The following is a 13,835-nucleotide window of genomic DNA, read 5'->3' on the forward strand; positions in this document are numbered from 1 at the left end:
TGGTGAGTACTGAATGAAGCAGGGTAGGTAAAAGTCCCCTGTGGTGCTTGGTAAGACCCGGGGGTGGAACCCAGGCATAAGCAAGCACTTTGGGCTGTGCTAACTCATTTCATTCTCTCCAACTCTCCATTTTACAGATGAGGAAACAGACACAGGGCGAGTGCCAGTGACTCGTCCTGGTCAAATAGCTGGGAGATTTCACGGTGAGGATTTTCACCCAGGCAAATTGGTTTCTGTGTGTAAAGTGACGTAGTAAAGCTCTTAGCTTGGAGCTAGACAGATAGTGTTATGAATTGAATTGTGTTCTCCCAAAATACCTTAACACAGCGACTGTAACAATGGGCTCAGGCGCATCAGGGATGCTGAGGAAGGCACAGGATAGGGCAGGTTCAGACCTGTTGTTCATGGGTTGCTAGGAGTCATAGTGGACCCCGTTCCCCTAACAACGCTGATGGAATGCAAGGAGCTCTACCGTTGCTGTTGTCGTACAGAGGGAGCTGTGCTGCTAACAAACCCAAAGGTGCCCTCTCTGGTGGTTTGAATTGAATTTACCAGCAGCTCCTTGGGAGAAAGATGAGCAATCTCCTCCCGTTAGATTTACAGCCTCCAAAAATCCTCTGGAGGAGGGAGCTCTGGTGGCCTAGTGGCAAGAAGTTGCACTGCAATCCCAGAGGCACGAGGTTTGAATCCACCAGATGTGCGGCTGGAGAAGGAGGGGCAATCTCCTCCTGTGCCAGTCAGATCCAATTTGAGGGTACACACACACACACACACACACACACAAATAATAATAATAAAAAATATCATCTAGAGGGTCAGCTATGAGTCAATTCTGACATGAGGGCGATGACCTGTAAACTAAAGGTGGAATGCAGTCCAGTTAGGAACCAATGTAAAGGGAGTTTCCCTCGGGCGTGGCCTGTATTATCTTTTAACCTCACAAGAGCTTGAAGGACGTGCCACCAGAGTGCTCCTTGCAGGCAGGCAGGATGGCACCTTGTCTCACTTACTATGGGCATATTCTCAGGAGGAAGCCGTCCTTAGAGAGGGACATCAGGCTGGACAAGGTAAAAAGTCAGCAAAAGAGAGGAAGGCCCACGATGGGATGGACTGACACAGGGTCTAGCAAATCAGGATGGGGCATATAGGGTTCATATCTACAGGACAGCACCTCATAAGACCACCACCACCACCACCACCACCGCAAGAGTTAAAAATTACGAGTTTGAGTTGCGGTTAGGGGTAGGCCAGCAGGGGAAGCACAGAAACAGCAGGAATGAATCACCAAGAATGGAGTCTGTCTGTCCTTTTAGACCTGGAGGCCCTGGACACTGGGGAAGGCCAAGACACAGAGAGACCAGCAAGAAATGCCTATAGATGCAAAGGGAGCCCAGAACATTCTTTCAGCACCAACAGAGAAACAGGTGCCTTCCTCCCGGCCTGGCAGCCTATGGATGCCAAGGGAGTCCAGGACCTTCCTCCAGCACCAGAGAAACAAAGGCCTTCCCCCCGGGCTGGCACCCTGCATTGGACTTCTAACTTCCTAACCTGCCACTTTTGGCATCTGTCTCTGTTAAAGCTACACTAGAAAACCAAGACAAATATCAGGTTGTGACAAGATTCAGAAAGTCTTGAGACCTCAACTTTTAAAATAACTGTACTTAAATTATTAATTGAAATAGGAACCATTACAATGCACACGTTTTTGCCAACAAGATACACGTTTGTTTATTCTGGGAGCACAAAATCCCAGTAATCTGGAGTGGACCAATTCTCTGACAGCATTTTCAGGGGCACCTGGGTCACTGAAGTCTCCCCTGCAAAGCCTTGTGGAGGTGCTTTGAAGAAATGGTGGTGGGTGCGCACGAGGTCACGAGGTTTGCGGACCAAGTCCTCAAGTGTATGGAGCGCTGTTTGTGCGTCAGGCAGCAGATTGCTGTCCTGCAGAAGTATCTGGTCTTTTCTGGTGACCAAAGCCCTGCAAAGGCTGCAGATTTCAGCACATTTCGTGGCAGCACTTCTCTGCTGTAATGGTTTTACCTGGATTCAAGAAGCGATAGTGGAGTCATCCGGTGCAGACCACCAAACACTCTGCAGACCACCCTTCATATGGTGCACACTCTAGTTTAGGGCTTCAGCCTCTGAACTGAAGTAGTCGGTGCTGGAAGAGGCTCCACTTGTCATTACGCGTTACAGTGCAGTTGGATCTTTCTAAATTGCGCTCAAGGAGCGCAGAGCAGACTTTCAAACGGCGGCGATTGCTTTGGTTTGAGTTCTCTCCACCGAGCCTCTTCACCTCTCCAATTTGGAGTTCACCAACATCTCTTGTCGTTTTGAGGAGGCCAGCTTCTTTTAGCGCCCTCCGCTTGTCGATGTCAACTTCCAGGGGCTCCAGATTTGAAGTTTGCATTTGAGTTCTTCACCGCCTTAGAATGAATATTTGAAACCAGTTGTTGCATCTTTCATGGCCGCTTCCCTCGTCCCAAACGTCACTGATATTTTGAGCTGTTTCGGCTGCAACTGGAGCCGAGTCTGAATTTGTGAAAATAGACTTGGCGAAAATCTTGCTTTGGCATCACAGCCTTAAAAGGGACACAAATGCAATTTATATTTAAAACAAACTGCACAGAAAGAACGAGCATAAAATAAAGTTTAAAATGCTACATATCATTTGATATTTTGTAATAAGATTTATTATTATATTATTACATAAAGATCGAGCAACTGAAAGCCTGAATTGGTTTTGAGACCACTTAATACAGCCAGAGGGTTCTGATGGCCTAATGGTGAGAAGCTGCGCTGCAGTCCTGAAGGCACAAGGTTCAAAGCCACCAGCTGCTCTGTGGGAGAAGGAGGGGCAGTTTCCTTCTTTGGGGTTAACTGCCTCTGAAAACCCACTAGAGGGACAGTTATGGGTCGGTTCCAACTAGATGACACACAACAACAACAACAACAACAATAATACACCTAACAGCTGTTCACAGATTTCTGGGTTCCTCCTGATGTTGGGGCCCAAGGTGCTGCCTGGGTGGAGGGAGGACTCTGAGTCACAAATGATGCACTCCACCCTGTTGGCTCCACCTGAAGAAACCAGGGTGTGGCCTGTCCTTCTGGGTATGACATGGGGTCCCCCATCCCTGCCCCCTGTGTTCCCGGCAGACAAACCAAAGCGGGGGGTGGTGCGGGGAAAGGAAGTTTGGTTTGTGGCTTGCGGCCCCAGCTTCCCCCAGCCTGCCCCCAGTACCCTGCCAGGAGAAGCTGGGGGAAGGGAAAGATTCTTGTGAACCCATGTTGCTGGGCCAGGCCTCCAAAGTCTGTCATACCGAGCCCTCCTGGACACCTCGAATAGCCTCATGTGGGGCCCCGGACATCCAGGGCATGGAGGAGGAGAGGGACCGAGAGCAAACCAGGTCCTCCGGGGCTGCCTCTGCCAGGCCAACCCTCCTGGGAGAGAGGGGGTAGTGTGGCCTGCCCCAACTCCCCAGTTTCCACACGGGGGCGGGGCCACATTCCTGCCCCACCTGCCCTCCCGGAGTCCACCCAGAAGTCACCCACCCTTGACGTGTGCTGGCTTGCTTCGTGTGTCTAGAGGGTTGCAGCTGTCCAACTGGTCTCCCTGGGCCGCCTCCTCCCTCCTGGCCACCTGTCTGGTCGTGTTGCCAATCTGTCATCTCTGGAGGCCACCCTGGAGGCCACCCTAGCCTAGTCCAGAGCTCGGGCAAGAGGCACTGCAGAGAGAAGGAATGCTTTGACACGCATGCGCATGCAGCAGGTGTGCGTGTGTCTACAGGTGTGTGGATGTGTGGAGGAGACACACGCATGCACTCCAGCAGGTGTGCGTGTGTCCACAGGTGTGTGGATGTGCAGAGGAGACACACGCATGCACTCCAGCAGGGGGGTATGCGTGTGTTTCCACAGGTGTGTGGATGTGCAGAGGAGATACACGCATGCACTCCAGCAGGTGTGCGTGTGTCCACAGGTGTGTGGATGTGCAGAGGAGACACACGCATGCACTCCAACAGGTGTGCGTGTGTCCATAGGTGTGTGGATGTGTGGAGGAGACACACATCCTCACTCCACCAGGTGTGTGTGCACGTGTACATGAGTGCGCAGAGTGTGGGCATGTGCACATCTGCTTGACAGGATTTGAGGGGAGGTTGACCAGAAGCACACTTCATGGCATGCCAGGGGAAGCAGGCCACCTCCGCTGGGTACGGCCTGAGTGTTGGGTGTCCTGGGGCCAAGGTTGGGAAGGTGGTCATGGGCCAATCACCACCATCTTTGATAAGGCGGATGAGGCCATAAATATTAGGTCACCTGGAGAGCCCAGGGCAGGACAGACCTGTCCAATCAGGTCTCCAAGCTGTAAATCCAAATGGAAGCAGTCTGTCACCTTGTTCTGAGAAGCAGCCAGTGGGTTGAAATCACCAACCTGCCAGCTAGCAGGGACCCTGGCTTAGGCAGGAGCAACTTCCCTGGGAGATTCCCCTGGAACAGACAGGACACTGCGGATACCGGAGAGAGGCTGCTAGTGGGGAGAGGGTGGTCAGAGAGTATGTGGAATATGTACATCCTGAAACTCCTACATGAGCCCTGGTGGTGTAGTAGGTTAAGTGTGTGTGTGACTCCTGACTGAAAAGTTGGCTGTTCAAATCCCCCAGCTGCTCTGCAGATGAGGAAGGATGATAAGAGTCTCTTCTCATTGAGGTTTAATCTCAGAATCCTGATGGAGGGTACCCCGGAGTCCAAGCAACTCTGTGCAGTGCGTTTGTGGGTCTGAGATGGCGTGTGTTTTTTTTTCTTTGATGCTCATTGCACCCATGCAGGGTCCTGACCTCGCCCAGGCACATGCCCTCTTCCTCTTGCCTTGGCCCCAGAAGCCCCTTCCCTTTTTCCTTCCCCTGCACACCTCTGGAGCCCCCACTGCCCAGCCTCCATGCTCTCTCTTCATTCCAGAGCCCTGCTCCCCTGTGGTGGCTGGGGGTGCGGGGTGGAGGCCGGCCAGTGGAGAGCTGGCTTGACACTCTGTCCTGGTTCTGGCCACGTGACCTTCAGCAGGCCACTTCAACACTCTGTCCTTATTGGTAGCTTCTGTGAAATAGGTCCAAAAATACCACCTCACTGGTCCAGACATGGAGGGTACCTGGTTCTGCTGGGCTTTAAGGCTCACCCAGCAGGTGTCCTGTCCTGGCTTTCCTGTGAGCAACTCTGCTACCACTGCGGGCATTGGCAAGCTGCCTGCTCCTACGGCCTTGCCCTGCCTTGTTGAGACTGTGATGGTGATTGGCTGTGGTGGTGGTGGCTGTGGCTGTGGTGGTGATGGCAGCTGTGGTGGTGACGATGTCTGTGGTGATAGCTGTGGTGGCGGTCGCTGTAGCAGCAGTGTCAGTGGTGGTGATAGCTGTGGTAAAAGGTTTTTCTGGCTTTCTGTTGTCACTAAATTGTGAGTCTTTTGGGGCTAGACTTGGGTGGTCAGGAAATAGTGTGACACGGTTGGGGTGGGGAGGGCAGAGCAGGGAACCAGGGGAATTTAAGGGCAGCAGATAAGGGCGGAGGTGTAGGCCTAGAGATCTGGGCTAGAGGCCCCAGGGCAGGGACTTGGGGTAAGAGCTCAGTGCTGGGGTGGACAGTTTTGGGGTCAGATAGTCAGAACTGGACACTTAAGAACCTGAACAAGCTACAGGGCCCTGTCTTCTTATCTATGAAGTGGGCGCAGTAACAGGCCAGCTGGTGGGGACTGCTCCTGCTGGGGTGTGGTCTATATACGCTGCCAGTGCCCACTCTTCCAGCCCTCTCAGAATTCAGGCCTGGACACTTGCACCGTGTAACTGAACTGCCCCACAGGTCTCAGGCAGCCCCTTCCAAGCAAAACCAAACGTGTGTTTTCCAGCACCGCAGGCCGGCGCAAAGCTGAGACACTCGACTTCCTGGAACCTGACCTGGGCCTTCTTTCAGGTTGAGATGACAGATAACAGATGAGAGCCAGCTCTGCCTTCCGCCCTTGTTCAATCAGAAACAGCTCTGGTGAGGGACCCCTTTAGGCCGAATGAAGGGCCAGGTAGACCAGGTGAGGAAGCAGGTAGACCAGATGAGGGATTGGCCACGAGGGCCCACGCAGGCCACGGGAAAGTGTACGATTCAGGTGAGAGCTGAGCCGCACTGGGTGGACAGCACTGGACACTTGTGTGGAGCCCCCTGCCTGGACTGCAGGCCGCTGTCCAGCCTGTTCTCCCGGCCTGACCGGCCCTCCCCCAGCACACCCTGAAGCTGAGATGTTCTTCTTTATTTCTCCTTTCTGCCTTCCCAAGCCCAGTTCAAACATGACCCTTTCTCTAACCTCCCGAGACCTCAGAGGCTATCACACTGACACATCAGTGCATCTGTCTTCTTGCACTGGACTTGGATCTCCTGACGGTCAGGGTCCTGGTCCCCCGAATCCTCAGCCCCTAGAAGGTGGGGCCGCTGAATACAATGTTTCAGCTCTAGTCAAGAGCAGACCTGGATTCGAATCTCAGCCTGTTACCCTCTTCAAGCCTCAGTCTAAGGACAACCACGCCCTTCCTCTAGGAGTGCTGTGGGGGTGGAGTGACAGATGCTGGCCAGGTGGCAGCCTGGAAGAGGTGTGCTGGAAACGTGGGGTGAATTGCCTAGAACTGGGCCAGACTGGTCACTGCATTCTTTCTATAGGTGAAGATAACGTGCTGCTGTCAGGAGATCTAGACACCGGCCAGGCCTCTTCCCTGACAGGGACGGACTTCGGTCACCGATTTCCTCAGTAGCTGGTGAGCCCACACTATGACAGGAGCTGGGATCGTGACACAGAGAACTCAGTTTGGGCCCTCAGGGTCTAATGGGGCCATGCTCAGGGTCCCCAGGTGGCATGTAGGAAGGGCCCTAACCAGCCTGCCAGGGTGGTCGAGGAAAATGACCAGAAAGGATCTGCTTTCCTGGGAATGCCGGGTTCCGTGATGGTGACCTGAGAGGCCTGTGGGATGCTGCCTGGGGTCCTAAAGGCAAGTAGGATGAGAGGAGGCAGGCCAAGGGGCCTGAGAGCATGGATGAGTAAGTGGGGAAGTGATGGACTTGACGCTTGTGGGAGTATAGGTTGGTCTCAGTCTTCTCATCTGATAAATGGGAAGAGTAAGTTCTGCCCTGTTGCCTCTTACCTCTTGGCAGTGTTATGATTATTAACTATGAGGTGATTAAACAGACACAATCCCAATCCCACTGCTGCCCAGCCGATTCCACCATCAGACCAGAGCAGAGGACTGTCCCATGGGGTTTCCAAGGCAGGCTGTCTCCTCTTTTCCCCACGGAGTGGCCAAGGGCTTCAAACCTACGTCTTCTTGGTTAAGAACCAAGCACTTAGCCACTGTGCCACCAGGGCTCTTATTAAAGAAATAAGTAAGTAAATGCAGTCGTGCTTTTGAGCCTCTCATGAGCACCTACTGTGTGCCAGGTTCTCCTAGCTGCATTCACAGTCTGTGTGAGGTCCCATGTCACAGACGAGAACACTGAAGCTCAAGCAATTTGCTCAATGTTGTGGAAATAGTATGTACCCAAGTGGCTCCACTCCAGAGCCTATAAGAGGCAGACTCTCAACGTAAATGGGGAAAAAAGAAACAAAACACAACAAGCCACGCAACCAACCATGAGCCATGCTGTTAAGTGTTGCTATTTCTGTCACAGACCACTGATGTGTGTGTGTCCTGGGGAGGAAAAGAGGCAGATGGTCCAGGAAGGCACCGGAAACGACCACCACGTGGTGCCAGTCTGCATTCGGCTGCTCTACTCTGGGATGTGTGTCCAGGGCTGGAAGGTGGAAGTGTGGGAGATCCCCGGTGATGCACGGCCAGCCGCCTGTAGGGGTGAAGGGCTTGGGCAAGTCTCAGAGGTTCTGCTGCAGTCCAGGGACCCCACGGCCAGGCCAGTCTCGGTAGTAAACGTAGTAAACATCTGTCTGGGTGGCAGTTCAGCCACCATCGGTGACATGTGACTGGGTCCAGCCAAGCCAAGGTGGCGGAAGGAGTGCCCACTGAGAACGTGGCATCGGAGAGCCTGGTGGGCAGTGGAGGTAGGCTGTGGTGGTCCGGCAGGCGGTCATGTCATCAAACAAAAACTCCTGGTAACCCGGCGCCAGAAGTTGCGCCTACGGCTGCTGAGGGCCACTACAGCCGCCTTCTGGAAGACCGCATGGACGTTGTCCTGGAGCCGGGCTGAGCACTCGAGATAGGCCACAGCGCCCACAGACCTCGCCATCTCCTGGCCCTGGCAGGAAGGACAGAGCTGCCATGAGATGAGGGCCCCTGGTGGTCCTCACGCCCAGCCTCCCCTGGCACTGACCCCAGGGCAAGCCCGTAATAAGAGTTTTCCAGCCACCTTGCCTCCTCCCAACTTACTTGACCAAGCCCTCATGTCTCCTACCTCTGCTATGGGTTGGGTCTCTGTGCCTCTGAAGACACCAGTAAACTAACTTCCCTGACTAAGCAAGGCCCCAGCTGAGAAAACTGGGTGACCTCTGTTGGGCCTCAAGTTCTCTATCTGTGAAATGAGTGGGTGAGATTAACTTCCTGCCTCCTTCCCTCTCTCTCTTCCACAAGTGGAATTTTCTAGAATATTCTAGGAGCTTCTGACCTATGACAGCCTGATCCCTATAACCTGTGCCTGCCGGTCACCTGGGGCCCAGAGGCTGGGCAGGAACAGTAGATATGTGTCAGGGATTCCCTCTTCGAGCTCCTGCTCCCAGCCCTCTGGCCCCCCACTCCTGCCTGGGTGGCCTACCCTGTTGTAGGTCACTGGCTCCAGCCCATTCTTCCGAAGCTTCTTCACCAGCGATTTGTCCTTGCGCAGGTCCGTCTTGCAGCCCACAACTACGATGGGTGTGTGTTTGCAGAAGTGACTCACCTCCGGGTACCACTGTGGGGAGGGGGCGTCAGGAGCACTGTCCCTCGGTTAGGGACAGGTCTCACTCAGGCCACTCTCCTGTTCCCAGGCTGGACCCTAGCAATGAGGGTCAGCACAGCACGTCCAACATTCAGGGTCCAGATAAACGCATCCACCCCCAAGCCCTCTGAAGCTGCTGGCATCAATCCATTGAACAGATGCGGAAAGTGAGGCAAAGAGAGATGATGTAATTGGCATTGGTCATACAACTGGAAGTGACAGGATTATGTGCCGAGGGGGTGAGGCCCCATGCCCAGCTCCTACTTGCTCCAGATGTCTGTTTCTGGGCCTGGTAAGGTCTTTTGCCTCCCAAACTGGGCAAAATATTTAGAAGAGTTAGTGATCCTTTCAAAAAGCTAGGGAAGTGGTGGTGGCAGTGCCTGGCTTTTGCAGGCCTGTGGGCGGGAGCGCCCCTGTCCTGTCAGTGTTCTGGAAGTCAGAGGAGGGCTCTGGGGCACGCACCTGCAGGAGGGCGGGCTGCTCAGCTCCTTTGTTCAGGAAGTTAGCATTTTGCACTGGGCCTGTTTGAAGCTGGAGACTCCAGAACTGAGCCTCTGTGGGACGGGTGAGTCTGTACCCCTTGCCCGAGTGGAGTGTGGCTGGGTCCCCTGATACAGCCTACCCACTCTAAAAAGCTGCCCTGAAGAAGGTGTCCTCTGGTGCCCCCCACCTGGCTAATCCAACAGTGAATTCCCACCCTTGGCCCTCATCCGACCTGACTGTCCCAACAGCCTGGACGCCAGGGGTCAGGCCTACTCTGGGGCACTCTAGGTCATGTGTACTCCACTTTGGAGGCCCACCGGTCCCAGAATCCCAACAGACAAGGTAAGTTCAAGGTAAATTATGCTCTGCAGTGAACAATTTCACATCTATCACCACATCAAAGACTCAGCTTCTGACTGTGGCTGGGGCCTACCTCCCCGACCTACCAGCACCTTCCTCCAGAAGTGGGATCTGTGTTTACTTACTAATCTGTGGTGAACAATTTCACACGGGGTTCAGTGCACTTTCTATTCATTGTTTTAACTGAGTTTACAGATCAGCCCCTTATTGTATATTTCCTTTCACCCAGCTTCTCTAACATCCCTCCTTCCTTTCTCATTTCTGTCAACAATCCAAAAATGATCGTATCCACGTGTAAGCTTCTCCTTAAGCCTTTTATAATGGTCTTATATTGTACTTGTTCTTTTGTAAATGACTTAGACCACTTACGTCATAACTGGTTCTGGATTCGTCCACATTGTGCAGTATCTCACAGACTCTTGACTGGTTTTTAGTGCTGCCTGCTACTCCAGTGTACAAATGGACTATGGGGTCTTCAGCCATGCATCCAGTGATGGACACTTGGATGGTTGCCAATTCTCTGCTATTGTTTATAATGCATGTTGCAAGGAGGGACAGGTCCTTGGAGAGGGACATCATGCTTGGAAGGGTGGAGGGACAGTGCAGGGGGGGGGAAGACCCTCTATGAGATGGACTGATGCAGAGACTGGGGTAATGGGGGATAGGTGTGGCAGAGACAATAAGGTTGGCTCAGGATACAGCTGGGTTTAGGACTGTTGTACATACGGTTACTACGAGTTGCAAGCAATTCGATGGCACCTAACAATAAACAACAAATAATGCTGAAATAAACGTGGTGAGTGTGTGTCAGTTTGCATTGCCCCCTTTGCTGGTTGGGTAAATACATAGTAAGCAGTGGCTTGCTAGATCAAATGCTGTTTCTATCCCAAACTTTTTTTTAAATTATTTTTGTGTGTGTGCTGAAAAATCAGATCTGACTGGTAAAGGAGGAGTTAGTCCCTCCTTCTCCAGCAGAGCATCTGGTGGATTCGAACTGCGCAGCTCTGGTATTGCAGTGCAACTTCTTGCCATTAGGCTACCAGAGCTCGCCTATCCCAAACTTTTTTAGGAAGCTCCAAACTGCTTTCCACAAAGGCTACTGAATTTTACATTCCCACCACGACACCTCTGTGAAGCTGTTCATTACAGATTACCGAACAGGCCTGAGTTTACCCTGTTGACTGGGCAGTCCGCTCTGGTCGCCACTGCTCTGTTCTCTTCTGGTCTCACCAGTCCTCCTCCTCCCCCTCACTCTTCTTGCCCAGTTCCTCTCTCTCCAGGGACCCTCTGTGCTCCAGGGGCCTCACTGCCCTGTGGACAGCTCTGCACGCCTCTTCCCAGCCCACCCTACCTCTTCCACAGCTGTGGGGTTTCAAACCACTCAACACTTTCACCTGACTGCCCCCTCAGCTCCTGGAAAAACCAAGTTCATTGCCATCAACTCCAACTCATGGCCATCCCATGTGCTATCCAGGGGAACTGCTCCCCAGTTTTCCTGCCTTGATGGTGCAATGGCTAAGTGCTTGCTGCTAACTGAAGGTTACTGGTTTGAATCCACCCCGAGGCTCTGTGGGTGTACAACTTAGAAATCTCTTCCTGTAAAAAAATCCCTGCCTGGGAAGCCCCATGGGGCAGCTATGTCCTGCCTGCAGGGTGGTACGAGCCGGTGGCACAAGTTTCTCCAGAGCTTTCCTCTGCAGGCTCTTTGGCTGGTAGCAGCCTATGGCAAACCACCTGTGCCACCCGGGGAGCTGGCACATGGCAGGTCCTCGATAAATGTTGCCATTATTGCTGGCAGAGACAAGATGGGCTGTGTTGTGAAGCCTGGAGCTGAGATCTCAGGGGACCTCATCCTAGACTCAGGGATGACAGACATAACTGGGCAGGGGTCCTGGGGGGCCGTCGAGACCCATGGACACACACACATAGAGGTTCACCTGACCTCGCTGTCTGGGGCTGGAGACACGTAAGGCCTTCGGGTCACCTGGTGGGGTCTGAGAGCAGTAGGAGTCGCCCCGGCTTGGGGAGGGGACACAGCCCTGTCCCCCAAGCATGAGGAGCTGCTCTCAGAGCCTCAGTTTCCCTGTACACACACAAAGGCAGCACTGGATTCACTGTCATCCAGGACCGCGCCAGCTCAGATGTCCAGCTGGGTCAGGGTGGGGGTGGGACGGATGGGTGACCTACCCGGTCAGAGACGTTGCTGAAGCTGTTCGGGTTGGTGACGTCGAAGCAGAGCAGCACGACGCTGGCGTCAGGGTAGAACAGGGGCCGCAGGCGGTCATAGTCGTCTTGTCCTGGGCAGAGAAAGGGGTCACTACGTCCCACTCACTGTCAGTATCTCCCCAATGTCAGACAGTGTCATGTCAGATGGTGGGATGGGGACCTTTGGGAGGACAGGGCATGGTCCTGGGCCTCGGGGGTCCAACATGAAGCTGTATGAATGTCCCCTACCTCGTCCCACAGCATCCTGGCCTGAGTGGGGCCACATGCTGAAAGAGGCCCTTTCTGGAAGGATGAGGTCAAGGCAGAGGCCAGGCCTGGAGGAGTGGAGGCTGGCCACCCCAAAGCCTGCTCTGCCCTGAACTGGAGGGTAGAGAGAGAAGGGTGGGGACCCCAGTGAGGGAGGGTACTATGAGGGGTGGGCTCTGATAAAGGCATGTGGGATTCAGTCCCTGTGTTTAGCAGACTGGACTCTGAACTCTGTAGACAAGGTCAGAAGGCTAGAAGGCAATGCCAAGGTCAGGTGCACCTTACATAAGTTAGAGACAGCGAGCACTCTCCCTGGGGGACCAGATACAGTGCACCCCAGACCTCCTCCCAGGTCCCCAGAACTTGAGAGTTAAGTCCTTGGAACCGCCCAGTCCAGACCAGCCCTCGGCCTTTGGAGACGGGTTGACCTCCCTGGACGGACAGAGCTCTGCTCAGCACCAGGATACCACAGAAGCCCCTCCTCTGACCCGCACACTACCAGCCCCAACTCCACACGCTTGCTCACCTGCCGTGTCCCAGATCTGGAGATGTACAGGTTTGTCCTTGAGCTGCAGTCTGCAGTTGTACCTCTCAAACACTGTGGGCGTGTAGTTCTGAGGAAAAAGAGGCCCACAGAGGAGGCTATGAGGACAGACGCTGAGAGGAATGAAGTCCTGGGGCACCCAGACCAGACTTCACCCCCACTTTGGAAGCCGTTTGGTAGTAATTCCTGAAAGGCTCTCAGTTGGCCAGCTAGGAGATAAAATCCGGAGTCACCATTTCTTGGCTGTGTGCTTTAGACAAAATACTAATCCCACTCTCATCCACAAAACGGGTATAACAAAAGTACATTCACACAGCGGAGTACTATGCAACACTGAAAAACAATGAATTTGTGAAACACTATATAATAACCTAATTTAGAGGACGTTGTTGTCAGGTCCCACTGAGTTGACTACGACTTCTAACAGCCCAGTTAGGACAGATCTGAACCTTCTCCTCTGTGCACCATCCTCAGGACATTATGCTGAGTGAAGTCAGTCAGTCACAAAAAGACAAACTGTGCACAAGACAAATGCCACTGTTGTAGAATGCTAAAGAAAAGTTCACAAACAGGAAGAACCACTCAGCACGGTTCCAAGGAAGACTAGGAGAGGAGCTGATGTTCTGTGCCGTCGAGGAGACTATGATTTATAGGCTAATTAATAGATAATAAACATTAAGATGAGTGACAGGAAAGACAATATGGAATGAGTCAACAATCAGACATCGTGTGTATTAGAACTGATGTTATGAAACAAAATTATGCACAAATGATTGAAAAAATAATATGCTTTGTAAACTTCCACTCAAATCACAATGAAATCTGACTGTTGTTGTTAGGAGCTGTTGAGTAGACTGTGACTCTTAGTGAACCTGGGAAGTAGGTCTGAAGCCTGCGCTACCCACATCATCACTCACGTACGCGAGCCCACTGGTATAGTCACGGCGTCAATCCACCTCGTGGAAAGGTCTTCCTCTTTCTCTGACCCTCCACCTTTCCAAGTATAGTGTCCTTTTCTTTTTCTTTTTTTTTT

At 52.9% G+C, this 13,835-nt stretch overlaps 1 protein-coding gene across 1 annotated transcript in view; it reads right to left on the reverse strand.

The window, feature by feature from the left end:
- Positions 1–8,100: 8,100 nt before the first annotated feature.
- RHOD (ras homolog family member D) overlaps positions 8,101–13,835 on the reverse strand; it is a 15,388-nt gene continuing 9,653 nt past the window's right edge. The window contains exons 2-5 of the mRNA XM_006893266.1: positions 12,785–12,872; positions 11,974–12,083; positions 8,782–8,916; positions 8,101–8,268 (exon numbers count right to left, since the gene is read on the reverse strand). Coding sequence (XP_006893328.1) covers positions 8,101–8,268; positions 8,782–8,916; positions 11,974–12,083; positions 12,785–12,872 — 501 coding nt within the window. The remainder of the gene's footprint in view (positions 8,269–8,781; positions 8,917–11,973; positions 12,084–12,784; positions 12,873–13,835) is intronic.

The sequence above is a fragment of the Elephantulus edwardii genome, unplaced genomic scaffold (genome assembly GCF_000299155.1).
Source record: "Elephantulus edwardii isolate Elephantulus edwardi_28Jun2011 unplaced genomic scaffold, EleEdw1.0 scaffold00126, whole genome shotgun sequence".
Classification (NCBI taxonomy): domain Eukaryota; kingdom Metazoa; phylum Chordata; class Mammalia; order Macroscelidea; family Macroscelididae; genus Elephantulus; species Elephantulus edwardii.